Genomic DNA, 27,913 nt, shown 5'->3' on the forward strand with positions numbered 1-27,913 from the left:
TTCGCAAAAAGAAAAGGAGTACTTGTGGCACCTTAGAGACTAACAAATTTATTTGAGCATAAGCTTTCGTGAGCTACAGCTCACTTCATCGGATGCACACAATCGACTGTATAAAAATGCTTTCTACAAAACTGACTTCTATAAATTCGACCTAATTTCATAGTGTAGACATACTCTGAGAGGGTCAGACTGTGATCTCTTATCCTTAGCAATATATACCTAAATCTTTATTTGAATGAATTGCCTCTGTTTAGATCCTATAAAATTGACTAAGTTACTACATATAGCCCAGACTTGTATATTTGCACTTTTTTAAAACCCAGCTTGATTGTATCTAATTTTCAGAACAAATTTTGTTTTATGAAAGTTATGATACTGGCCAATTATTCCCACATACAATACAAATACATTAAAGACTGTCAGGCACTCAGAACCTGTGGTAATGTTGTGGGGCATATAAGTCTGATTGATAGATAAATAGTCAGGTAGATTGGAAACTTGAAATCTTCAAAAAACTTCATGAGCTATGATAGAAATGATTATTTTTAAGATTACATTTTCAGCTAGTATTAGTTAGCGTAAGTGCTAATTTAAACCAGCTGAGGATGTGGGCCTTGTACTCTTTTTCGTAGATAAAAAATAATGCAAAAATCAAACCCGTGTCTCAGAGATGAACAGCTGGGTGTGTGCCATTAAGCTAGCTGCAGGTCATGCTGCACTATATGACAATGGTTTTACTTAAGGTGAATTGGAAGAGGCATCCATTACATAAATAGAAAGGTTATCACCGCAGAAATATATAGTAAAGAACAAAATTGTCAGACACATAGATGAACATAATTTGTTGGGGGAAGAGTCAACATGTTTTTTGTAAAGGGAAATCATGCCTCACCAATCTATTTGAATTCTTTGAGGGGTTCAACAAATATGTGGACAAGGGGGATCCAGTGGCTGTAGTGTACTTAGATTTTCAGAGAGCCTTTGACAAGGTCCCTCACCAAAGGCTCTTAAGCAAAGTAAGCTGTCATAGGATAAAAGGGAACGTCGTCTCCTAAGTCCCCTCTAAGCTGCGTGGCCACACAGCAGACTACCAAGGGCTGCACAAGTGGGGAGAGGCGCCCCTCCCCTGGCCCAGCCCAGCCTTGCCCTGCCCAGCCGGAGCTGCCACAGCCGGGGAGAGGCGCCCCTCCCCTGGCCCAGCACAGCACAGCCCTGCTCAGCTGGCACTGCCGCAGCCGGGGAGAGGTGCCCCTCCCTTGGCCCAGCCTAGCTGGAGCTGCCATGGCTGGGGCCGAGTCACATGGAGTGGAGAGGAATTAATACCCCGAGACAAGCAGCGGCACCCCCCACCCATTGTCCTGCAGCCAACTCATCTGGTGGGTTTAATGAGCAATTGCAAGTTAGCGGGAGGTGCCAGAGCTGCCGCCCCATGACCCAGCTGCATACCGCGGAATGGAGTGCCAAGCTGCTGCCCCCCCATCCTGCAAGCCAGCCGGTGGGCTCACGGAGGCGAAGGCTGATCCCCCAAGTGGCCCGTGGGGTGTGTGTGACCACGCGCGGGGTTGGCCATGGGTGCAATTCCAGTGATGCAGCCAAGGGTGATTTTACCCCTCCTCTGGGAGGTGGGGAGCTTGAACCCACCTGCGAGCACCTCCCCCATGGGCACAGGGGGTGGAAGGCAGAGCCCCACCCCTCACCCCATGCAAAGTTGCCCACTTGGCCAGCAGCCCGTGAAGCTGGAGGTGCCCGCAGTGGTGTGGGGGGTCTGTCTCAGGGGGCGCCCCATGGGCAGCCCCTTACCCTGAAATTTGCCAGGCTGGAGGGACTCTGGGGAGCAAAGCCACATGTGACCGCGGGCTGGGGTGGCGGTGCTATTTCCCCAGCCCCACATGGAGAGGCACCCCGGCCCAGCCCCACCGGAGCTGCCGTGGCCAGAGAGAGGCCCCCTCCCCCATCCTGAGCTGCTGCAGGAGAGAGGGTTGGGGGGGGTCCTTTCTCCCCACTGCAGCCCCGGGGCAGCCTGCACCCCAAACCTCTCATCCTCGGCCCCACCCCAGAGCCTTCATCCCCATCTGGAGCCTTCACTCCCATTAGGGGTATGGAACGGTTTCCGTATGAGGAAACGTTAATAAGACTGGGACTTTTCAGCATGGAAAAGAGACGATTAAGAGGGATATGATCGAGGTCTATAAAATCATGACTGGTGTAGAGAAAGTAAATCAGGAAGTTTATTTACTCATTCTCATAACACAAGAATTAGGGGTTACCAACTGAAATTAATAGGCAGCAGGTTTAAAACAAACAAAAGGAAGTATTTCTTCACACACCAAACAGTCAACCTGTGGAACTCCTTGCCAGAGGATGTTCTGAAGGCCAAGACTATAACATGATTCAAAAAAGAACTAGATAAGTTCATGGAGGATAGGTCCATCAATGCTTATTAGTCAGCATAGGCAGGGATGGGATCCCTAGCCTCTGTTTGCCAGAAGCTGGGAATGGACGACAGGGGATGGATCATTTGCTGATTACCTGTTCTGTTCATTCCCTTTGGGGCACCAGGTATCGGCACTGTTGGAAGACAGGATACTTGGCTAGATGGACCTTTGGTCTGACCCACTATGGCCACTCTTATGTTCTTATGTTCTTAAACTGAATATGCATAGACATTTCTGTGGAAACCACTGCTTTTTTATTGGAAGTTTCATGTAGATTTTAAAATTGTTGTTGTCAGGTGAATCCAACTTGCCTCATTCTGGAATAAATCATTTTATGAGAGGTCATTAAACCTGGGCGGTGTCTTGTATGCAAGAGACTAGCTCTCTCTCAGAATAATGGGCTACAATCTCTAATCACAATCGCATGAGAATGTTCTAGCTTCTGTCGCGCTAAAGCAGACCTTTCACCGAATATGAGGGCGTATCTATATTAGCAAACATCACGAGTATACGTCAATCAATTTTAAATTGATTTATTACATCAGTGCAAACTCCTAGTGCAGACACATTAAAACTGCTTTAAACCATGTTTATACTTGTTCTCTGAATTCAGTAAAATAATCAGATCAAGCTAAACTGCTTTAAAAATGACTTAAACCAGTTTAAGTGCATGTACATTAAAAGTTTGCACTGGTGTAAGTTGATTATGTTACATAAGAGCAAAATACCATGTGTAGATGTGCCCTCTAGGTACCTGTATTTTATCCCTTTCACTCTAGCTAACTAATTAACCACCCAAAACAAAGCACGAATTGAGGGGATAGGTGGTTCTGTTATGCCCACATGTCTCAGGGATGCCAATAAGAAAAACCATTTTAAAGGGTGGGAAAATTTGGCACGTATCAACATTTATTCTTCCATTGAAAGCAGCTCTCTTCGCTATGCAGCCAATACTGAGAATAAGCAACTAGAGATTTTATAACAATTTCAGCCGCCTGACTTTCAAAAATAAAAAGTTACTTTCTGCGTCAGAGGTTTTAAAGCCAGCAGGGACCATTATGATCATCTAATCTGACTGGCTGCATTACACAGGCCTGAGAATTTCACCCCGTGATTCCTACATCCAGCCCAATAACTGATTTTGGAAGCCTCTCTCAGCACTAAACAAAAGACCTAGAGAGCCATTGTGGCAGCACCCTGCAGAGAGAAAGTCATAGCACAAAATACAAAGAGCATTAACCAAGTACTGCACTTGTGCTGATTGAATGTCGGGCAGCCCAGTAATACTCAGCAGTGGCTTCAGGTGTTTCAGTAATTAGAGGAGTGTCTAATTTCCTTTATGACACTGTTGTTTACTTTGTGGTAGGAGGTCATGGGAGACTAGCAAACTCCAGAGACTGACATTAAGAGCTCTGAAAAGATCTTTGATGCTGCAAGTTTTCATTAACCATTATTTGTGCCATATTTGCCCAGTAACTTATCACATCACCCACTGTTATGCAGTCATCCCATACTGATGGGGATGCCAATAAATAAACCACGCAAGGAAAGGCCCTGCTATCATTCACTTGCACATGAGCTTATGCTGCCATGAGAATCTGAACAGTTTTCTCTCTGTTTTTGCTTTAAAATCTGACTTAACATTTCACTGATATAGATTGTCCCCTCTGGCATTAATAGCCATGACAGGGGAATGTTTACTGAAAATCCTCATGAAGATGAACCCAAATTGCCCCGTTAGGGGAGCAGGGTTCCCATCTCCCAGACCTTTGGATTCCGCAAGATTCACCTCGATCCTGGCAGGGGATCTGCAAGAGGCCCCAGCCATCTGTACAAAGGCCCCACATTCCTTCTGTTGGTTGTTGGCCACCCCAACCCCCAACCAGTGCCATTGGATTCCCCTGTGGAAGCTCCCAGGTTCCTGGGACAAGGGCTGCCAAGATAGGTCAATATGGCCTGGAACTGTATTAAGTTTTTCAGGCATCTTCTGTGGGGTTGGAGGGTGCATGATATGCATCTCCTGGATTCCACTCCAGCCCTCTCCTCCCCCAGTGCGGATCTTAGACCCTGCAGTGAGCCCTCTGCAGGGTCTAGGAAGTGCAGGGGGATGGTGCTAGGGAGGCTCTGGAGCCCCAGTTGCATGGGGAGGAGGGGAGATGCACACACCAGATCCCCATGCAGCTCTCAGCAGGGATGATTCTTACACCAGTCATACTGTGTGGGTTAGGCAGTGGAAGAGTTAACTGAGCTTACGGTTGTTTGGAGACCATGGGTGCCTGCATTAGCCTTGACTGGGAAAACAGGATGGCAGCTGCAGACTGGCTGTCATGATTGTGTCCCCTTTAGGGCATCTTTTATAATATGTATTAGCCAAGGCCCTACTTAACTTGCGATTTTGCAGAAATTGGGGATTCCACAATATTAGGCTTCCACCACAAGTTTGACAGTGGGAGTCCCCGCTGTCAGCCCCATGATCCTGCTCTCAACCCCAGGCCCCTGCTCTCAGCCCCGGGTGGCCAATAGTGGAAAATGGCAGAAAAGTAATAATGGACGTTATTACTGCAAATAATTACTTTTCCACAATTTTCCATGGCTTGTCTGCAAGTCAGCTGCAATTTTTTGACAATCATCCTACAGTTCAAGTAGGGCCTTAGTAATGGCATTTGATTTAGTTAATTCTTAAACAGGGCAGGGTAAACTCTTTGCCGTGAATTGTTTTTCAGCCGGAGCTGGCCTTTTTCTGTTTGGAAATGAGTCATGAGAAGACTTGGATTTTTACAAATTTATTTATGATCATTATTACAGTTCTTCCTATGAGCCCCAGCTGAGACTGGGGCCCTATGGTTTTAGGTACTGTAGGAACATACAGCTAGAGCCAGCCTCTGCTGTGAGAGCTGACAGTCTAAACAGACAACGGGTGGAGAAAGGATGGGGAACTGAGACATGGAGAGAGTAAGTGATGGGCTGACTTTGGGCAAATCACTTCACCTCTCTGTGCATCAGTTTCCCCAGCTGTGTAATAGGGATAAAAATTAGCCAAGGCCCTACTTAACATTCACTTGCACATGAGCTTATGCTGCCATGAGAATCTGAACAGTTTTCTCTCTGTTTTTGCTTTAAAATCTGACTTAACATTTCACTGATATAGATTGTCCCCTCTGGCATTAATAGCCATGACAGGGGAATGTTTACTGAAAATCCTCATGAAGATGAACCCAAATTGCCCCGTTAGGGGAGCAGGGTTCCCATCTCCCAGACCTTTGGATTCTGCAAGATTCACCTCGATCCTGGCAGGGGATCTGCAAGAGGCCCCAGCCATCTGTACAAAGGCCCCACATTCCTTCTGTTGGTTGTTGGCCACCCCAACCCCCTACCAGTGCCATTGGATTCCCCTGTGGAAGCTCCCAGGTTCCTGGGACAAGGGCTGCCAAGATAGGTCAATATGGCCTGGAACTGTATTAAGTTTTTCAGGCATCTTCTGTGGGGTTGGAGGGTGGATGATATGCATCTCCCTGATTCCACTCCAGCCCTCTCTTCCCCCAGTGCGGATCTTAGACCCTGCAGTGAGCCCTCTGCAGGGTCTAGGAAGTGCAGGGGGATCGTGCTAGGGAGGCTCTGGAGCCCCAGTTGCATGGGGAGGAGGGGAGAGGCACACACCAGATCCCCATGCAGCTCTCAGCAGGGATGATTCTTACACCAGTCATACTGTATGGGTTAGGCAGTGGAAGAGTTAACTGAGCTTACAGTTGTTTGGAGACCATGGGTGCCTGCGTTAGCCTTGACTGGGAAAACAGGATGGCAGCTGCAGACTGGCTGTCATGATTGTGTCCCCTTTAGGGCATCTTTTATAATATGTATTAGCCAAGGCCCTACTTAACTTGCGATTTTGCAGAAATTGGGGATTCCACAATATTAGGCTTCCACCACAAGTTTGACAGTGGGAGTCCCCGCTGTCAGCCCCATGATCCTGCTCTCAACCCCAGGCCCCTGCTCTCAGCCCCGGGTGGCCAATAGTGGAAAATGGCAGAAAAGTAATAATGCACGTTATTACTGCAAATAATTACTTTTCCACAATTTTCCACGGCTTGTCTGCAAGTCAGCTGCAATTTTTTGATAATCATCCCACAATTCAAGTAGGGCTTTAGTAATGGCATTTGATTTAGTTAATTCTTAAACAGGGCAGGGTAAACTCTTTGCCGTGAATTGTTTTTCAGCCGGAGCTGGCCTTTTTCTGTTTGGAAATGAGTCATGAGAAGACTTGGATTTTTACAAATTTATTTATGATCATTATTACAGTTCTTCCTATGAGCCCCAGCTGAGACTGGGGCCCTATGGTTTTAGGTACTGTAGGAACATACAGCTAGAGCCAGCCTCTGCTGTGAGAGCTGACAGTCTAAACAGGCAACGGGTGGAGAAAGGATGGGGAACTGAGACATGGGAGAGTAAGTGATGGGCTGACTTTGGGCAAATCACTTCACCTCTCTGTGCATCAGTTTCCCCAGCTGTGTAATAGGGATAAAAATGCCGACCTCTTTTGTAAAGTGCTTTGAATTCTGCTGATGGAAAGCTGTTGCAGAGCTAGGACATGAAGCCAGGTCTCCTGAGTTTCAGTCCAGCGCCTTATCCACAAGAACATGCTGCTTCTCAAATGTGCGTGTTTATGGAACACTTTGTGTGAACATCTCTTGGACTAGAGACCGTTTGCAAACTAGGTTTGTTATGTACGTTCACTATTTTCAGTCATCCCTGTGTGACTGGTCCTATGCAGACAGCAACCCTAACAGCAGCATCTGCCAGCAAAACTTTGCCCTCACATCTGTGTTTGCTAGCGGGGGCAGGTCACAGTAAACTGCTGTTTGGAGAGAGTTTTTTATTGCCAAAATGAGTGGGAAAAGCAGGAAGGAAGAGCGACTCGCCGTGTGTCAAGAGAATGAGGTGCAGCTTTATGCAGTGAGATTGGAGTATCTAGAAGAGCGTGTTGATCTGCAGAGAAACGTGCACATCATGGTTTTTCTGACAGAGAAGATGATGGCACTAGTGCAATCCCCTGTGAGAAGAGGGAGGAGCAGGAGAGCTCTAACAGCCAAGAACAAGGCATGGTGAAGGAGAGAGAATTTTTGACCACTAATCACATGATCCATCCATCCATTACATGCTCCCTGCAGAACACTTGATGGAAAAAAGGCCCGACATGATTGTAATGACTTGGTTTGTCAGCAGGACGCTGTCCAAATGGGTGGACTGACTGTCAGTCGATAATTTGACATGCTTATCTGTGGACAAGTTTTCATGATTGTTCTCAGTAGCTAGAGGGAAGGCAGCATAACTGACATTGATAAGCGCCCTAGATTTACTAAAATAACAAAATACACAAACATTCAGAAGAGGGGGGAAAGCAAGTACTCAATAAGAAGTTGAACAAGTAACATTCCTGTGACGCTTTCCAAGGATGCCCAGAGTTGTGAGGCCCCTTGCAGCCGCCTGCCCTTGCTGTGAGGAAACACTGTCTGGGCCTGCTGGGGATCAGCTCCCCAACTCCATTGACCACAAGCCCTCCCCAGTAGGCCTTGCAAGCCCTGCTGTCTCTCTCCAAGTGAGCAATTGGCACGTTCCAGCTCTCAGGCCCTCTGAACATCTTCCTGGAGTGTCCACCTCTGGTCCCCTGGACACGAACAGTATTCACAGATTGGGGGTACTGTTCCTTTGGAAGCAGCCAGCTAATCAGTTTCACCTCAGATCCCCGCTCCACTTAATACCCAGCACTGACACATGTTTATAGTCAAATAAAGTAAAAGTTTATTTAACACAGCATAGAGATGCAAGTGATAGCAAGTAGAAATATTGGAAACAGATTATATAGAAAACAAAATCATAACATGCATTCTAGACTTAATTAACAAAATACTCTGATGTCTTGTAGAGTATTGCTTACTCAAAATCTTTACAGAATTTCACAGCCACGCTGGCTGTGACCCTTTCATAAGACAAACACACTGTTAGCTTGCTTCCTTCATGAAGGAGTCTCTGTTTCCTTATATCCTGCGCTCCTTTCTCTTCCCCAGTGCTAAGTTACAGGATTTGCCATCTGAGAGGTGGAGTCTGGCTCTCTGGATTTTATCTTTCCAGGAAGTGGATTTTTGAGTGGAGAAATTGGTCCAGTAAAAGATGTTATCTCACTGACCTCACATGTCTAATATCCCGGGACCAACATGGCTACAACACTGCATACAATAATGGTTTCCAAAGGCACTTTGTTATTGCTTGCATTGAAAGGGGAATGAGGAATTAGATTAATAATATTTAGCTTTTACTGAGTACTTTCCCTCCAGAGGTCTCAAAGCACCTATCATATTGACATTCAGCGGGACATGTGCTCCTAAATCACTTCAGTGCTTTTGAAAATAAGCTCCAGCACTCTATTCTATTAGGTTTTTTATAGCAAGCGTATCGCTGCCATACAGTATCTGAGCACCTTCCAGTAGTGCATTAAGCATCACCATCCCCATGGTACAGAAGGGAAAAACTGAGACAAAAGGTGGGATTTTGCAGGTAGGATGGGGAGGTGCCAAGGTAGCTTAAAGCTGTTTCAGGAGCCAGAGTGGGCCCTGGAATAAATCAGAGTAGCTCTAATTTATGGCAGCAGCACAGAAATCTCACCAACAGAACAGTTATGAGACTTGTTAGGTTACACAGCAGGTCGTTGTCAGAGTGCAGGTCACTTGTCTCCCAGTCCAGTGCTCTAGCCACTGGACCTCACTGCTGCCACATATGTTCTTCTAGTTATTAACCATTTTACTACATTGTGCGGAGCCTTTTTTAAAAATCAGCATCACATTAGCTATCCTGCAATCGTCTGGTACACAGGCTGATTTAAGTAAACCACAGTTAGTAGTTCTTCAATTTCATATTTGAGTTCCTTCAGAACTCTTGGTTGAATGCCCTCTGGTCCTGGTGACTTATTACTGTTTATCAGTTTGTTCTGAAACCTCTTCTACTGACACCTCAATCAACAGTTCCTCTGATTTGTCACCTAAAAAGAACGGCTCAGATGTCGAGATCTGCCCCGCATCCTCTTCAGTGAAAACTACTGCAAAAATTAATTTAGCTTCTCTGCAATGGCCGTGTCATCTCTGAGTGCTCCTTTAGCAACACGATCATCCAGTGGGTCCACTCACTGTTTGGCAGGCTTTCTGATGTATTTTTTTGCTGTTAGAATTTGAAGAGCAACTAGCTAAGTACACTTTCTTGGTCTGTTATATTATACATTTACATTTGACTTGTCTGAGTTTATGCTTTTTTTCTATTTTCCTCACTAGGACTTAACTTCCAATTTTTAAAGGATGCCTTTTAGCCTCTAACCATCTCTTTTACTCAGCTGCTTAAGCATGGTGGAATTTTTTTGGTCCTTTTACTACCTCAATTATGGTGCTTTTAAATAGTCTCCATGCAGTTTGCAGGCATTTCACTCTTGTAACTGTTCCTTTTAATTTCCGTCTAACTAGCTTCCTCATTTTTGTGTAGTTCCGTTTTGAGGTTAAATGCTATTGTGGTGAGTTACTTTGACACTTCTCCCCCTCCAAGAATGTTATATTTAATTACATTATGGTCGCTATTACTGAGACATTCAGCTATAATTTACCTCTTGGCCATATCCTGTGCTCCACTTAGGATTAAAATCAAGAATTGCCTCTCCCATGGAGGGTTCCAGGACGAGCTGCACCAAGAAGCAGTCATTTAATGTGTCTAAAAATTTTACCTCTGTATCCCTTTTTGAGGTGACATGTACCCAGTCAATATGAGGACAGTTGAAATCCGCCATTATTATTGGGTTTTCTGTCTTCATAGCCTCTCTAAACTCCTTCAAAGTCACCATCACCTTCCTGATCAGGTGGTGGGTAGTATATTCCTACTGCTATACTGATTATTCAAACATGAAATTTCTATCCACAGAGATTCTATGGTTCAGTTTAATTCATTTTAGATTTTTACTCTACTTGACTATGCTGTCTTTCACATATAGTGCCACTTCCCCACCAGCTCTGTCATTCCTAAATATTTTGTACCGTTGTATTATCGCAAACCCACTGATTATCTTCATTCCACCAAGTTCCACCTATTATATCAATATTGTCATTTAAGGCCAGGCACTCTAGTTCACCCATCGTAGTATTTAAACAGCTAGCATTCATCTGATGAAACATAGGAAAGCCCTTTCTTCATATCTCCATTTGGCATCTGAATGTCGAGCCTTTCATCTGTTCTTTATAATGCGCATCAAATCTCTCATTCTGAGCCACGGTGAAGTAATTTTTCCAGTCTCCTGAAATCCCTGGTGGGAAGAAAAAAAAAAAATGAATGACTAGTTTATTCTCCCCTTCCGGGCTCCTGCCCCACTCTGAGGTTGTTTCTGTTATCTTCTTTCCCAAAGATACTCCAAAAGGCCCTAGCATAGTCCTGTGATCCTAGTGCTGTTCAGACAGAATTCTAAGTCAGGTTTTCAGTGTTCTCTTTGCCTAGATGCTTAACAAGAACAAAGGAGAAAAATGTAACAGATCAAAAGGCTGCATGAGACTTTCAAGTTAAGCAAGTTAGAGTTAGAAGCAGCGGGAGACATTTATTTGAGGGGCCAGTCCTTTGAGGTTGATGGGGTTCACACAAACTTTACATTGTCCTCACTGCTGGGGACTGTGTGTGTGTGTGGTGAGCAGAGGGGTCCTATGGAACATCTCTTCACACCAGTCATGCATCTCAGGATGTATGATTAATGCACATACATTTTCCAAACTTCTGACTGATCTTGGATGCTCAACTTTAGACATCTTTAAGGGTCCCCAATTTTCAGAAAATGCTCAGTACCCACCTTTTAAAACTCAAAACCTTAAAAGGTGTCTCAGGCTGGTCACCCAAAAGCACCAGGAACTTTGGAAAACTTAGGCCAGTGTCTATTTTTCCTTTTCAAGAGAGAAAAGGATCTTTGTATCCAAACAATTGTTTTTAAGATGCATGCAAGAAACACCAACAGTAATTAGCACTGTTGAACTGTCAATGGATACTGTGTGCACTCCCAGACTGATGATACTGGCATCTGTGATCTCTTCCTGCAGGCCAGTGTCACATATTAACTCAGGTCCAGGCATGGCAAATCATTATTGTTATTTGTATTGCACCTGAAATCCTGCACTGGGGTAAGTACATACACGGACATAGTATGAGACAAACTGTGCCCGGAGGAGTTTATAGTGTAAACGAACAAGGGCACTTCCTTCTGGATATCCCCAATTTGCAGATGGCAAAAGTGAGGCACAGGGCAATCAAGGCCCACCTCCTCAAAGGTATTTAGGCTTCTAATATCCATTGATTTCAGGGCCTCAGAGATTTGCTCAATGCCACATGGCAAGTCAATATCAGAGCAGGAAACAGAACCCAAATTTCCTGAAGCCCCAGCTAGTACCAAAACCACAAGATCAGTCATCCTTTCCAGAGTGCTACACCAGGATCTGCATGCTAGAAACTAAACAGGAGAACCTTCCTCGCAGTAATTTATCTGAGCTGGGCCTTCCATATGCAGCTCAACCATTAACTGGGCTTGGCTCACAGAGAAAAACATTGACCCTGGGAATTTCCCTTCCTGTGAAAGTGGGATCAGGAGCTAGTAATAGTTGTAGAAAACTGTTCCTGCTGTTATCTTACTGGCCTTTCCTGTAAACCTCTTACCTTTTCTCATGAATGGAGACACAGTGTGGTCCATAGCCCAGGTTGGCATCATTTCATAGTTGACAGTAGGATTCTTCTTCATCTCCTGGAAGGAGGTATGGTGGAGGATTTTATTCACCACTTCCTCCTTCAGGTCCTTTCCCAGAAACTGGAGCACCTTCTCTATTTCGCGCTTTGGGTCCTGCAGAGAGACAGGCAGATAGACCCTCAGGTGGTGAGACATGATAAAAGATAATATATTACTGAGTAGAAGTTTTCCTAGCCACTCTTGGATGTGTTGGTAGAATGTGACAGATCTTTTTTGTATTCATTTGGGACCTAATCCAGAGACCAGTGGAGCAGACCTCTAATGAGCAAAGAGCAGCTCTTTTAATGAGTGATGCATCATAATAACGAATCATTTCTAGAGCCCAGAAAAACTTTTGAAAGAAAGGATCACCAAAGGCGTGCTATCCTGTACAACTAGCTTTCAACAAAACACTCCATTTACCAAGCGGGCTGCTACTTACACACTAGTGTTCTCGAAGCAGAGGGTATAAGTTCATAGAATCAGTGAAGAGAGGAGGGGTAGGGAAAAAAATGTCAGGAGTCCATTGTAAATATTAAAAGTAAATTGCTTGAATTTGAGATCTCGCAAAAAGGGCATTAAATTAAGCTTCTAAAGTTCGAGCACTGATAGTCCTATGAAATAGCTTCCCATTTTAAAGACAGAGACAGAACCTAGCTGAAACCTTTAAACAAAAAAGGTCTCACCAGCCCTAAACTCTAACCTCAGCCAAACTGCAGCTCAGCTATACAATCTCTTGGATCCATCCCTTATTGGTTTTAGACAATCAGCCACCACTACATACTTTTTTATTCTTTTGCGCGTGCATGTATTCCCACCCCCGCTTAAAACACCTTTCCATCTTGCTTTCTGTAGCCAGGAGGAAAAAGGGGCCCCTCACCAAAAAACCACCCAAAATCCAAAACAACCAAAGTTAGAACAAACCAACCAAGTAATATTAATCAGTTTCCTACTCTCCAATGAGAAGCTGCAGTGTGGCCTTACCTGAAATCCTGCAGTCCTAGCACCAGGGTGTGTTGGGGAAAGGTATAAATAGTAGCCCTTAGAAATCCCCTGCCTCAGATGACCTAAAGTGGAGTCTAGCAGCCCATGCCTAGTATTGTAGCCGCTTCTGGTTCCAGTAAGAACGCAACCCAAACCCCTTGCCTTAAGGTAAGAATAGCTAAAAGCGTCTTTACACAAAGAAAATGACCAGCATAGCTATGCAAGTAAAAATCCCTGTATACACACTCCCATCCCAGCCTTTCCCCAAGATAAGCCCTAAGTGTCTACTTTTGAGAGAGAATGAAGCCAGCTCCGCAGTTTGCATCCTGCAGTGGAGTGGTTTGTTTTCTTTCAAAGTTATATCCAACTCAAGGGCTTTAACACCCGTTAACAGATGTACCCTTAGATTTCCCAATCCTCTGTGGCGGTTTGCTGAGTCACAACCAGCTTCAGCTGCCAAATAGATTTCAACTGCATTCCCCATGCACGGCACATTAAGGATGTAATTGTACAACTGCAAGCAATCGAGCTCAGTGCAGGTGCACAGAGAGCTTCTGGTGGTATGTCAACTCTTCTACATATTTGCCTAGTTTTACAACAGGCTTCATAAAAAGCACTAGCCAAGTCTGTACAACCTAAAATTTCATACAGACAAAATGAGAAAGTAAGCAATTTTTCAGTAATGGTGCACGGTGACACTTTTATATTTTTATGTCTCATTTTGTAAGCAAGTAGTTTTTAAGTGAGGTGAAACTTGGGGTATGCAAGACAAATCAGACTCCTGAAAGTGAGTCCAGTAGTCTGGAAAGGTTGAAAACCACTGATCTAGAGCTCCTTATTTAGGTGTGTAAATAGGAACTGGGTTTTTCTGGAAATCTAGTTGCTGTTGTGGGGGGCACTTTTGAAACTTCTGGCTTACGTGACTCTGAAGCAGAATGGAACAGACCTAAAGCTCCCCTGACTTCCTTCCTGTGCTTACCAAAACTACCCTGTGTTCACCCTCAGAACTTCAGTGTGTAAAATCTATGACCATGTGTGTTCGTTGTGTTGCTGTCTGACTGAATGCAAAGATGTGAGACATGGGAATATTTAAGGATGGCTCAAATATGAATTAAAGATCCATTGGACTCCTAATAAATCACTGGCTCAGGCTAAGCCTGGTACCTCCTCCCTCTTTGTTAGTGCTCTGGGTGCAAAAGAGAATAGGCTGGGGAGGAATAACCCTGTTAATTGATTTGCCTGGTAGGTAGTGAGGGCCAGCTGGTGGGAGCTCGCTAAGAGGGGCAGGATGTGTGTGTGTGGCAGGGGGCTTATTGTGTTACATAAAGGATGAGAGGAGGGTCCTGGTCCCTCCATCCCCTCCTAGTTCTACCTTCTCTTGGGGTTGACAGGGGCACAAAAGGGAGTGTTTATGGACCAGACTAAAATCAGGTCTGGGGAAAAGGCCAGGGGTCATTGCTTTCTAAACTAACGGGGCATGAGCCATCTAGCAGTTTAGGGATTGTTTACCATATTATTATAAGAAGGCAAGGGGTGGATTAAAATGAATCATGGTTTGGATCAGCTGAATCCACTGTTGTACCTATGGGTGGCGGCTGTAGGCAGGAAGTTTGGGGCTGTGTACTCGCTGCCTTAGTTCAGCCTTGAACGTGGCTGGTTCCGGCATTGTTTTGTTAATATTCCAGATACATGTCAATGTGCCTCAAAGCCAAACGCAAAGTATTTTTCCACTGGGTGTAGTAAAATAGGCGATTGCAGAACCACCCCACCACTCCTAATGATGCCAGTGTTGCAAACGGACATGCAGGAGAGGAAGAATGAATTTCTGGACTGGCACTCAGGAGATGTGGGTTAAACTCCTGGGTCTGTCACAGATTCCCTCTAGGCAAATCACTTAATCTGCCAGTATCTCAGTTCAACAGGAGTAACACTGCTACTCTCCCATCCGGGGTGTTGTGAGGCTACACTCATTAATGATTGGGACATGCTCAGATAGGACAATGAGGGGAGCCCTATATATACCTAGATAGATGTTAAAATCACCCTCCTTCCTTAGGGAAAGGGGGCATTTGGAGCAGGATCCCCTGGCATCTGCTCATCGCTCCCCCTTCCTCACCTTTTTCATGTCCTCGTAGAACATGTACAGAATTCGATAGGCCTTTTTCTTCTCCCACCAGCCTTTGACGTGATCGTACCAGGATCCATAAGCCACTACATCCAGATTGAAACAAGCAACAAAGAGAAGGAGGAGAGAGATATCACAGCTAGTACTGGTTCTAAGAGTGTCACAGGGGACGTGAGCTGTTAGGTTATTATACCAGTCTCCCAGAAGGAGGCTGGGAGCCCCATTGCTTGGGACTTTTAAAACCAGGCTGGACAGAACAGTGGACTGTGTGCTATGTGCATTAATCCTGCACTGGGGCAAGGGGTGGATGGGATGAACTGCTAGTCCTTTTTCTTCAATAACCAGCTGGAATTTTTAAAGGCATTTTTAAAGGGTACATCTACACAGTGATTAAAAATCCAGGGCACTGAGTCTCAGAGCCTGGATCAGCTGCCTCAGGCTCATGGGGCTCAGGAAGCAGGGCTAAAAATAGCAGTGTAGACATTCAGGATCAGGCTGGAGCCCAGGCTCTGAGACCCTCCCCCCTCGTGGGGTCTCAGAGCTGGGCCCAGCTCGGGTTGCCAGTTTTGGTTGGATGTATTCCTGGAGGTTTCATCACATGACATAATCTTTAATTCAAGATTAACCTTTAATTCCTGGAGACTCTCGGACAATCCTGGAGAGGTGGCAAGCCTAGCTCCAGAGCAAGCCCAAACATCCACATTGCAATTTTATAGACCTGCAGCCTGAGCCCGAGTGAACTGAGCCGGGCTCTTAGACTTGGGGCTGCAGGTTTTTTATTGCAGTGTAGATCTATCCAGAGGCACCATCTGATCTGCTGCTTTCTCCTCCCAACCCCTGCGCTCACACTGAGTTGAACCTATTTCTGTGGGGCAGGCAGGAGAAGATGGGCACGTTGAGTCCCCAGTATTGGCCAATGCCTCTGGACAGAGGGATAAGGTAGCTGAGAATGGTTTGGAGGGGAGGGGAGGGGGGGATTAAAAAGGTAACTAACCAGATATGTTACATGCTTGTTCTATGTTGTCTGGCCGGGTGTTTTGTCTAGTTAGATTTTGCCGTCTGGGGAGGAGCCATATCATTCTCTGTGTGTGCACGGTGCCTCCGTGGAGCTGTTGGGCCCCACTGCAATGCCAACATTAAATAATCATTATTATTTTGGCCTTAACAAGGCTTTGCAAACTCCTCTTCTAAGTAGTGTGTAAACATTCTGGTGGGTTTCGATTCTTGGCCCCAGACCAGAAACTGAAATGTTTGGGCTCTGCTCCTGAAGGGGAGGATTGTGAGGGCACCGAGTATAGTAAGAATTATTTCTATTAAGGTAGCCCTGTGGGATTCCCTCGTGTTAGATACTGTACACACATAGTGAGAGACAGCCCCTGCCCCCAAGAGTTCACAATCTAAATAGATAAGACAAGGTGGTAGAGCAAATGGAGTCACAGAGCGGTGACTTGCCCAAGGTCACACAGGGAGGTGAACTGACTTGCCCAAGGTCACCCAGCAAGTCAGTAGCAGAGCTGGGACTAGAACCCAGGTCATCTCAGTCCTAGTCCTGTGCCCTATCCACTGAACCACATTGCCATGGCTTAAAGTTCACATACTGCCCTAAGGAACTCGCAGTCCTGTCAGGCTCTGAGGAGCCAGGGAAAGTCACTAACACTGGACCCTTTATAACCCAATTGAATAATATATCCCTGGATTCTTGCCCAGGGGGTGAAGGGACAATCTCTTCTGTTGTTTACGTTCTTATGCCACACCTGTTACTGTGGTTTCTGAGAGGTTACTCCTACCTTTCCCAGCCATGAACTTCCCCAGGAACTCATCTAAGGTGCCGGGGTCTGGATGTACCTTTGCCATCTGGTAGAAATGGTAATAAGAGACAGCCACATCCTTGGCATTTCGGGCAACATAGATCATCTGCAGGACAGAAAAGGGAACGTAGTGCAGTCTGAATTAGCAGGGGCTGCAGGGATTTTGACCTGACCCCCTGCATAGGTCTGGAAGAGATTTCCCCTGCTCCAGTACAAACACCATCACTGTACAACTGGCATATGAATTATGGGGAGGTTGCCTTTTTGAGGTGTCTGGCACTGGATTCTGCTGGAACCAGGAGGCAGGCGTAGTTGGGCTGAAAGATGACGATTCCTACATCGCTGCGTCTCTCTGGGATGGCTGGAGCTGGTTACCTTGCAGTCCTGCTCCCAGAAGGAGACAGGGAGGAGCTGAACTGGGAGGTGGGTCTTCACTATCCGAGGCAATGGCGCTGTAGCCAGCTGCTCTGTGCCTGGAAAACACACAGGGGGTTAAAGGTTAAAGGAATCGTCTGGAGAACCTGGCACATCCTGAATGAACAGCCTGTGGTCACTGGAGAATGAGTCAGCACGTCCTGCCTCTTCCTTTCAGGATGCCGAGAAAGAGGGAGGTGAGGCTAAATGCCCTCCCCACCCTAACTCTCCTGCTGCTGGCTGCCTTCTCACGCAGAACCACTGCACCTGAATCTTTGATCAGCTCCACTGATTTGTTCATTGCAGCCACCAGTCCAAATTTACCCTCTCTCTTTAAAACCCTCCATGGGCCCACTTCAGCTTGTCTCTTGGACCTTGCCTGTCCCTCTGCTCATTTAGCTCTGGTTTCCTCTGTGACATGCCAAACAATCCTGCAACTGCTGGTGCAGATTCACCCTCTTGGCAACTGCTGCTGTCTAGAATGACTTTCCTGCATCTCTCTGCCTCATTCAAGAGGGCCTCTCTCATTTCGGATCTCATCCTCGCTGATAACTCTTTAGTTAAGCACTGGAACAGGTCACCAAGGGAGGTCGTCAAATCCCCACCTTTGGAGGTTTTAAGAACAGGTTAGACAAAGACCTATCAAGGATGATTTAGGTATACTTGGTCCTGCCTCTGCACAGGGAGATGGACTAGAAGGCCTCTCAAAGTGCCTTCCAGCCCGACATTTCTAAGATTAGTAGCAGCAAAAGGAAAAATAAATTATGATTATTTATTTAGCACTGCCAGTGCTTTACAGACATGACAGGGTCTCTGAGCCTAAGAGCTTACAGTCTAGCTAAACATGGGTAGGGACTTGGGCTAGGATGGGCAACAAAAGCAGCGTAATTGTCCCTTACTCCACTTAAACTTTTCACCTGAGAATCACAGTGAGAGAGCTGCTTTCTTTTGACACGGAACAAGGAACTCCACCAGAATAAGATAAACCTAAGGCTTTGTCCCTAATGCTGCTCTGTTTCACTCTAGAATTTCTGGCTTCCAGCTACAGATTCAAAGAAGCAGAACACAAAGCACACACTAGTGCCACAACATTTTTCTACTGACTTTGTTTTCCTGTGATGAGGAGCAGGATTAATAAGCAGGAAACAAATGAGCTTTAAGGCAGGCTTTGGAGGAGAAATGGGATGATGTGATGCTGACCAGGTCAAGGAAGGTGTCCCTGGCTCTGTAATGGCGTGTTTAACCCTGTAAAGCATGTTGGTGGATGGATTGTACAAAGACACTATAAAACCAGCCGCACTGTTGTAGAGGTTGAATTACATACAGCATTAGAATCAGTCTAGAGACAGCATTCTCCTCCTTCCGTGGCTCCTGTGGGAGGGGGCTCTTGCATTTGTCTGATCTCCTGTACAACGCTTACCACTTAGGAATCCAGGGAAGCTCATTTCCATGAAAGGGACTCGATTGAAAATTGCATCCCGTTTACATTTCTCCTCGTCCCCATCATTGTAAATCATGTCCACGATTTCACTAATCCAGGTTGTGCCTGGAACGTAGATTGAAAGGCAGCATTTCAGAGGTAAGCGTATTCTGTCTCCTACTGGTGGATGGATATAAAGTTAGGTGACCCTCTCCCCACGCCCCCACATTTAAATACACTCTTATTTTTACTTGCCTGATTTTGGGTAGGTGGAAAGGAGAAGGTCATCTGGTCTGGCCTGGAATGATTCCACCTGGGCCCAGTTCTCCACAAAATGCCGGTAGAGGGGAATTTCATGGATAACCTCTAATTCCTGCCTTGACAAATGTTCCATCTTGGGAGGGCTGAGTTAAGGTGAGGAAAAAAGGGTTTAAATGGCTCTCATTATTTGCATGATAACTGTATGGAAGACATCCCTACACATCATGGAACTAACATTGGTTTCCAAGAGGTGGGGGTGGAAGAAGTAGAATTCTGTTGTTCTTGATTTCTGTAGTCTCTCTTTACATGAATCAATATACTTTGCAATTTCTAAACAAAAAAAGCCAACCAAACAAAAAAAACCCACAAAAAGCTTTGTTAAAGAAGAGTTACCATTGGATTTGTTCCACTGGAGCCCAGTGTAGCCTTTTATTTTATTTAAATTTTGTAACATGGTATTACACTACCGTGGGTTCAGCTCTGGCGGCTACAGTTTCAAGCTTAACGGTGAAAGTCACCTCTGCTACTTGCTTTAGATTTAGAGTCTCTAGGGCAGTAGTGGGCAACCTACGGACCATAGACCACATGGGGCCTCTCGGGGTAATCCATTGGCGGGCCGCGAGACCGTGTTTACATTGAGCGTGCACAGGCACAGCTGCCCGCAGCTCCCAGTGGCTGCGGTTCGCCATTCCCAAACAGTGGGAGCTGCGGGAAGCGGTGCAGACCGCAGGGACGTGCTGGCTGCCGCTTCCCGCAGCTCCCATTGGCGGGGAACGGGGAACCACGGCTACTGGCCGTGCCTGTGGATGGCCAATATAAACACTGTCTCACGGCCCACCAGCAGATTACCCCGATGGGCTGCGTGCGGCCCATGGGCCACAGGTTGCCCACCACTGCTCTAGGGACACATAAAGACCAAGGGTAGCGACCACACAGACATTCACAAGTACAAGGTCTAGTCTGTTTTACAAGTTTTATTAAAGTTACAAATAAAGTTATGATTACCCAAGCATATAGAAATTCTATACAGACCTATGCACTAATTAGAAATATAGTGCTACTCACATCCTTAACAATAGTGTTAGGGTCTGATGGGTCTCTCATCATCAGTAGAGGGATGGTTCCTGCTGGGGTTTCCCATAGGGAGCTCAATTTTCCTAGTCTAGGCACCCCCTTTTTTATAATGTGATTCTGACTATACGTCATTAGCATTTCTGCACATAGCGCACTCTGTGGTTAGGGCATGTGTTAGAAAAATGTGATTACCAGGTATCTTGTAAGTAAAAATATTACTTTTACTGTTAATTTTTTGCAATATCACCCATTGGTATATCTTTTCCAGTAATCTTAGGGCATCAGGTTATTCTTTGGCCACTTACTTATATCAGCGTTCCTTAACTCTATGGCTTACGTATAGCTAAGCTAAAATCTTGCAGGCCTTAGCCCAGGAGCCTTGCATTTCAACCCTGCTTACTTAGATACCTAATACATGAGAATTCCCTCTACATACTGATCAATCTTAAACTTCTATAATCCTACAATATAACTCTATTTAGCATACAATGATTATATATAACATAACATGTTAGTTAATTATAACATCACACAATTAATGAACAATAAACTAAAATCATTGGCTATACCAGCTAATGCCCCAGAGCAATATTACTTGTGCTTTGCAAAAATCCAGACACTTTAAAACAACAGGCACGTTCACGTTGCTAGAAAGGAACAGCTTGTTTCCTTGCTACCATATAATATTTCGTCATTCATTATCACCCCTCCAACTTGCAACTCTCACCCAGTATTAACTGTCTCCTGGGTTTCCTCCATAATGGAACTCTGCTGTTTGATATACTCCTGATTTTATATAGCGTTTCTTAAACAGGCAAGATGGTCCAGCAGTTAGGGTTCTGGCTGAGACTTGGGAGACCTGGGTTTAATTCTCTGCCACACACTTCCTGTGTGATCTCAAGCAACTCACTTAGCCGCTGTTGTGCCTCAGTTCCCTATCTGTAAAATTAGGATAAGAGTGCTGTCCTACCTCACAAGGTGTTAGATTGAAAGGTGCTCAGATCCTACGGTAATGAGGTCCATATAAGTATTCAGCTAGAAAATGTGAGTATGGTTTTGTAAGGATTATGGTTTTAGGGTACATTAGATTATGAGGAAATATATAGAATTCTGACAGTGTAGTGTGTGAGTGGATCAGAAAAATATTTATAATGCATAGAATTTGAATGAGTGATCTGATTGTTATGAAATGTTAATTATATAGTATTGTAGGGGTAGGTAGGCATAGGCACATTTCTCTAGTGATGCAAATAGCATGCATTTTAAGTGGTTAATGCAAAATGCTTGGGTTATAATATGTTGAAATGAATCCTTGGAATAGAAGATAGGCTGTTAGAAATGGAATCCTCACAGCATCATCTTTGTGTCCTGAGTAAAACTTTCAGGAGCATCATGCAGCTAAAACCCAGTTAAAAAATGCTACACTTGTGAAATGAATGTTAGCATTGTGTGTTCCCACCCAGTCTTCATTACTACAAAATCAAGTATTCATGTCAATCAGCTTTCGCCATAGCACAAGGAAAAAGAGAGTTAATAGACACAAATGGGCATGTCAGAAATAAGACTGAACTTCAGAACCCAAAGTTGCAATGTATGCAGATGATAAACAGTGTATACATAAAAAGAAAAGGAGTACTTGTGGCACCTTAGAGACTAACCAATTTATTTGAGCATAAGCTTTCGTGAGCTACAGCTCACTTCATCGGATGCATCGGATGCATTCGATGAAGTGAGCTGTAGCTCACGAAAGCTTATGCTCAAATAAATTGGTTAGTCTCTAAGGTGCCACAAGTACGCCTTTTCTTTTTGTGAATACAGACTAACACGGCTGCTACTCTGAAACCAGTGTATACATAAATTAATTGATTCTCTTTCTGTTGACCCTGGTGTAAATCAATAGGGCAAATGTTGTAACCATCCTAATTACTTCCTCCTTACTGTTAGCCAGTAAAATCTATGGGGCAGATCCTGGGCTGGTGTAAATCAGGGTAACTCCATTTAAGTCAGTGGGTTAGATTCTCAATGGAGCTATGCTGATCAACACCAGTTAAGGATTTGGCCCAATCTTCTTTTGTTAAAACCACTGATGCAAAATCCCCACAAGGGACCCAGTTTCCTTGCTTTAACTGGACCACAACATTAGCAATTTTATGGAACCTCAGTCAAGCAAAAGCTATCTGGAATGGACAAGATTAAACACATCAAATATATTTTCAGCCTGTAGGAGCTTTAATTACGGAAAGGCAAAGTGATGCTATGGCAGTATAAACCCCGGTAAGATACTCTTGAGAGTCTCTCTCAGTAGAATGTTGCTTGATTAAAAAATTAAATTTAAACTTTTGATATCACCAATAAAGTCTTCATTTAATCCTGGGCACCTCGGGTATTTTGAGATTCCAGACGAGCAAGGAGAGGCTGGAATGCTGTATTTTTCACATCATTCTTGCAGGCGTAATCTAATCAGAGGACCTTCCTCTAAATCCCAAAGCTTTCACCAGAAAACAACAAAAAATGCCTTCTGTAGGGATAATTCCCCAGGCTCTCCCCTCCACATTGCTCCTGAAAGGATGTGTGGGAAGACCCAGTATCTTTCTCAGAATAACAGATTATATGACATTTCTACCTTTTAGGCACCATATCTCTGCTCCATCTGAAATCTGAGACTGAATTTTAGACTGGAAGACTTTAAGGGCCCGATCCAAAATCCACTAACTTGATGGGATTCTTTCCATTGATTTCACTGGGCTTTGGATCAGGCCATAATGGCATGATGAACCAGATTGCCCCTTGAAGTTGTAGCAAATTTAAGGGGTCCCTGTGTTGCTATCATAGTGTTATGTTTCAGTTGCGAAAAACAATTCTTCCATTTCCCAGGGAGGTGAATTGTCAGGCCTGAATACGTAAAACCTGTCTAACAACGTTACAAATGAGCTAGCTTCTTTTTGTCTCTGTCCATCTTTCACTCCATTTTTATGGTGGTAATGCACATATGAAGGAAGTGTTGCAGACCCCAGAGAGAGCAAATTGCAGAGTTTTAAATCCCTGAAAAGCAGATGTATACGTTAGAAGTAGATCTTACCTTGCTCTCTTTGTAGAGGATATCTCTTGCTTTCAGCCTAGCTTCACCTCTCTCCCACATAAACCCAAGTAATTGCAGTTTTATTATTGCTAATTAGCAACTTAAGATATGCTGAATTGTGCAGCCTGGGTTAGAAGAGCAGAAAACCTCTCTAATGTTGAAGGAATTAACCCAGAGTAATCTTAGACTTCCTGCTTGTCTGTTTTCCTTGTGTTGTTCATTTTTGACCTTTGCACAGTGTTATCAACCCCAGGCATTCAAAAATCATGACTCAGGCCCCCAGAATAATCAGCCTGGCTTTAAAATCATATTTTAAGAAAATTGGAATCTGCCTATTTGCCTTCTGGTTTTTTTTTAACATTTTGGGTCCACTCAGAAAATGCTTTCAAGCTATTCCCTACAATCATGAGAGCTAGAAACCTTTTTTAAAAAAATGAAAACTGAGAGTACATAACTTCTGGAAACGTCATATATCGCACAACTCATGATAAAACTACAAGAGTTGACAACACTGTACATCCCAAACAGATGTAAAAGGGTGTTTCCCCAATGCAACACTGTGTATTGCAATATCAAAACTAGTGTGGTATTCAGTAACAGCTGCAGGTACCGCCAGGAAAACTACGAGCATTTCCAGTTCGAGCAGGCTGAGTGATTCTTGGACTGGGAGCTACCCCACATGGGGAGAAGTGATACACACACACTCCCGTACACCTCTCTCTCACAGGGAGGGTGACTGACTGACCTGACCCTCCCTGCCTGGTGCTCTCTGTCCTCCGTGCCTGGCTGGGCCCCCAGGATGGACCCGCCTCTCCTAGTATCTGGTGCCACATCTTCCCAAGACAACAGGTGGCAGGACGGGGGGGGGGGCATGCAAAGTCACATGCCCCCTCCTCCCTCCCAGATTTCTGCCAGAGCTCATACCAGAATGTGGCCAGCAGCAGCTTTTCAACACTGTGTGGGAGGGAAGGTAGGGGAGCTGCTTCCAGCCGCGGGGGGAGAGGAGTGGGGCAGGGGAGGGATGACCTGGCCCATGTCTTTGCAGAGGTCATCTCTTCCTTACCCTCTGCTCCCCTGGGGCTGGAAGCAGCTGGTCCCTTCCTGCCCCACAGTGTTGAAAGGCAGCTAACACCCACAAGCTGCTGCTGGTCACCGACATAACCCAACCACCTCCTGTCCCCTGGCTACAGCGCAGGTAGGAAGGGGTTAAGCCCTAAGGATGCATTGTGCACCAGGGCCCAGGAAACCTGACTGTAGGGGCTTCATGGAACCCGACTAGAGAGGTGGCTCAGCAGGGGAGGGTGCCTAGGGGATGCAGCAGCCCCGCACTCCCTGGAGGCAGGACCCAAGCCATCGGGGGGGGGGGGGGGGCAGGTTAAAGGGGTGCTAAGCTAAGTCCCTGCTCGGGGGTGGGGGGCTGCTGTGGAGCCTGCAGGTTCAGGGTGTGAACAGGCTGGATATCGTTTCCCCCGCCACGCCAGAGTTTAGCTGAGGGGCAGAGAGGCTTCCCCAGTGTGCGGAGCTTTGGCACACGCAGGGCTCGGCTCCTCCTGGCCAGCGCCCAGGGCCAGAGGATCTTGGGCTTTCCCAGGGCACCGGCCCAGCCAGAGGCAGTGGGGGAAGAAAGGAGCCTGCTGGCCAGGCTGCTGATAAACTGAGTACTCCAACTGGGGGCGGGTTCTCCGCACAGCACTGGGAGCAGGATGCGCCCCACCCGGGGGGATGTAAAGGAGCAGTGGGGCTGGGGAAGGGGCAAAGCAGGGAGAGGACAGCGAGAGGGGAAGCACATAAAGGGCCAATAGGTGGGCAGCAGAGGTGACATGTAACCGGACGCCGCCTGTTGCCTGCCCACACTCACCAGCCACTGCAGCGTGCAGCCCAAGCCAGCTGGGAACTGGGACGGTGCCCTGCTGGCTGAGAGCCGGCATGCAGCAGGGGCTGCGCTGAGGGTCCAGCATAGGGAGTGGCCAGCCCCGTGTGCTGCAGCTTTGTCCCTCCACCAGCCTTGCACACCCACCCCCATCGTCGGCCACTGGACCCTCCCACTCAACGCTGGTAGGCGGGCAGCTGGCAAGCAGGGATCCGGCCAGCAGCAGGACCCACAAGTATTGATGTGAGGGAGACAGAAAATATGGGACAGTTTGCCCATATTTAAGAAAAAGTCGGGACACCTGCAGTAAGGCTTAAATATGGGACTGTCCCTTTAAAAACGGGACGTCTGGTCACCCTAAGTCTGAGTATCAGCTGAGCCTGTGTGCAGCTGAGCAGATCACAATTTTCAAGGGCTTGCGCAGTGCACACAAAATGGATCAGACACACTCCCTTTTCTCCCCAGGTTCCTTAGGTGATCCAGGCCACCTTTCAGAGAAGCAAAAGTAAACAATCTGAATGACAACGCAAACATATGCCACGCTCTCTCGGCCTTTGCAGTATAATACCTGGATATCAGAGGGCTTCCACGGGTTTTACTTCAGGGGAACCCCTGCGCCTTATGTCTTAGAGTTGATCCTTCTGCGAGAGCTCTGAGTTTCTTCAGTCCCAAGTCTCTGTTTTTCCCGCTTTTAGGCCTCAACAAGTTAACAAACTATTGACTTTTCACTTCCTGGTTCCACCCTGGACTATGTTTAAAGGGCTAATGACTAAATAAAACAAGCTGGTCTCGACATGTTCCCACTTGTCCTTTGGCTCTCAGCTCCCATGAAGTACCTGTAGTTTCTCTGTCAGTTCTAGCGTGGCATTGTGCAGCATACGTATCTCCTTCATTCAGTCTTGTCAAGGATGTTTTCTTGTGTCCTTTGTGTTGCACACAATGCTGGCCCAGAAGGAAATGAGGAGGGAGGGAATCTGAGTAAAGGAGACAGCAGTGGGGCCTAAAGAGGGTGGTGTTTCTAAAAGATCAGCTGTAGTTCAACCAGAAGTTGCAGCCCTGATGCAGGAGTGACTGGATAGAATTCTACAGGAGGGCCAGACGAGATGAACGTAATATAGTCCCTTCTGGCTTTAAAATCTATGACTCTAGAGCTATGAGATGGAGGGGGGTGACTCTGCTGGAAGGATACTCGCAGGCACCCATCAGTGACTCATGTAAACTCCACACACACAGCTGGCCATGAAATGGCATGAATCTCCCTGGTGATTAAACACATCCTTTGAGAGAATGAGTGCATCCCTCACGAGCCCCCATAGTCTCTGACCCCCGCCATACAAAGGGAGGGGCCTGGGCAGCTCCTCCCAGCAGGTCACAGGGAGGTGAAGAGAGTGAATGGGTTGTCTTTAATACAGGTGTGGTAAGGCTGAAGCTTCTCCTCCACTCCTCTTGGCCCTTAGGCTTGTTGCCAGTGGCTTGTGCTAGTCCTCTCCACTGGAGTGAATTGCACCCGGGCAGAGGATGTGCACTACCTGGCAGGAGTGCCTCCTGCAGCTCTTCCCTCCCACCTCCCCCAGTGTCTCTTGAACGTAGGAAGAGCCTGTTCCCACTGAGCAGGAAAACCCTGCTGCGGTCTAGCCTCTCTTTATAGGGACACTCTGTACCGGGGACACTTTACACCGGGCTGCTCTTGAGGTCCAAACAGGGCCCCATAACGTGGGGAGAGAAGTCCCTGAGAAGGCAATGGTCTGTTTACTTGCAGTACATAATGTAGCCACTAGATGTCTCTGCATGCTGAGTAGAGCTCCAGATGGTGGGAACGAGGATTCCTTGTGGCACCAGAGACTTAACAAATTTATTTGGGCATAAGCTATCGTGGAATAAAACCCACTTCATCAGATGCATGGAGTGGAAAATACAGTAGAGAGGTATAAATACACAGCATATGAAAAGATGGGAGTTGCTTTATCTAGTGGGGAGTCAGTGCTAACGAGCCAATTCAATTAAGGTGGAAGTGGGCTATTCTCAACAGTTGACAAGAAGGGGTGCACATCACTTTTGTAGTGCTAATGAGGCCAATGTAATCAAGGTGACCCATTTCAAACAGCTGACAAGAAGGTGTGAGTATCAGCAGGGGAAAATTAGTTTCTGTAGTGACCCATCCACTCCCAGTCTTTATTCAGGCCTAATTTGATGCTGTCCAGTTTGTAAATTAATTCCAGTTCTGCCGTTTCTCATTGGAGTCTGTTTTTGAAGTTTTTTTGTTGAAGAATTGCCACTTTTAAGTCTCTTATTGAGGGTCCAGGCAGATTGAAGTGTTCTCCTACTGGTTTTTGTATGTTATAATTCTTGATGTCAGATTTGTGTCCATTTATTCTTTTGCGTAGAGACTGTCCGGTTTGGCCAATGTACATGGCAGAGGGGCATTGCTGGCATATGATGGCATATATCACATTGGTAGATGCGCAGGTGAACAAGCCCCTGATGGTGTGGCTGATGTGGTTAGGTCCTATGACGGCGTCCCTTGAATAGATATGCGGACAGAGTTGGCACCAGGGTTTGTTGCAGCGTTTGGTTCCTGAGTTAGTGTTTTTATTGTGTGGAGTGTAGTTGCTGGTGAGTATTTGGTTCAGGTTGGGGGGCTGTCTGGGTTACTGGTACCCAG

At 45.9% G+C, this 27,913-nt stretch overlaps 1 protein-coding gene across 2 annotated transcripts; it reads right to left on the reverse strand.

The window, feature by feature from the left end:
• Positions 1 to 8,353: 8,353 nt before the first annotated feature.
• LOC141986142 (sulfotransferase 1 family member D1-like) lies at positions 8,354 to 26,141 on the reverse strand. Of its 2 annotated transcripts, none has more exons than XM_074950352.1 (8): positions 25,820 to 26,141; positions 19,223 to 19,371; positions 18,968 to 19,093; positions 17,509 to 17,606; positions 17,113 to 17,239; positions 15,317 to 15,411; positions 12,150 to 12,330; positions 8,354 to 10,764 (listed from the first exon to the last, which is right to left on the reverse strand). In XM_074950352.1, exons 2-8 carry the CDS (start codon positions 19,359 to 19,361, stop codon positions 10,652 to 10,654), a joined length of 879 nt encoding a protein of 292 aa, XP_074806453.1. In that variant the 5' UTR covers positions 19,362 to 19,371; positions 25,820 to 26,141; the 3' UTR covers positions 8,354 to 10,651. The 2 variants fall into 2 exon arrangements, with proteins under 2 accessions (XP_074806453.1, XP_074806454.1); XM_074950353.1 differs by lacking the exon at positions 25,820 to 26,141 and adding an exon at positions 25,240 to 25,297.
• Between the last annotated feature and the right edge of the window lie 1,772 nt (positions 26,142 to 27,913).

Source organism: Natator depressus, chromosome 4 (genome assembly GCF_965152275.1).
Source record: "Natator depressus isolate rNatDep1 chromosome 4, rNatDep2.hap1, whole genome shotgun sequence".
Taxonomy (NCBI): domain Eukaryota; kingdom Metazoa; phylum Chordata; order Testudines; family Cheloniidae; genus Natator; species Natator depressus.

Bases quoted from the DNA above. Each gene is read 5' to 3' on its own strand.
- LOC141986142 (XM_074950352.1), bottom strand. From the start codon at position 19,361: ATGGAACATTTGTCAAGGCAGGAATTAGAGGTTATCCATGAAATTCCC. The intron at 17,607-18,967 runs GTAAGCGTTGTA...TGTGTTTTCCAG, and splicing joins CTTCCCTGGATTCCTAAGTG to GCACAGAGCAGCTGGCTACA. The intron at 12,331-15,316 runs GTGAGGAAGGGG...GTCTCTCTGCAG, and splicing joins TCTACGAGGACATGAAAAAG to GACCCAAAGCGCGAAATAGA.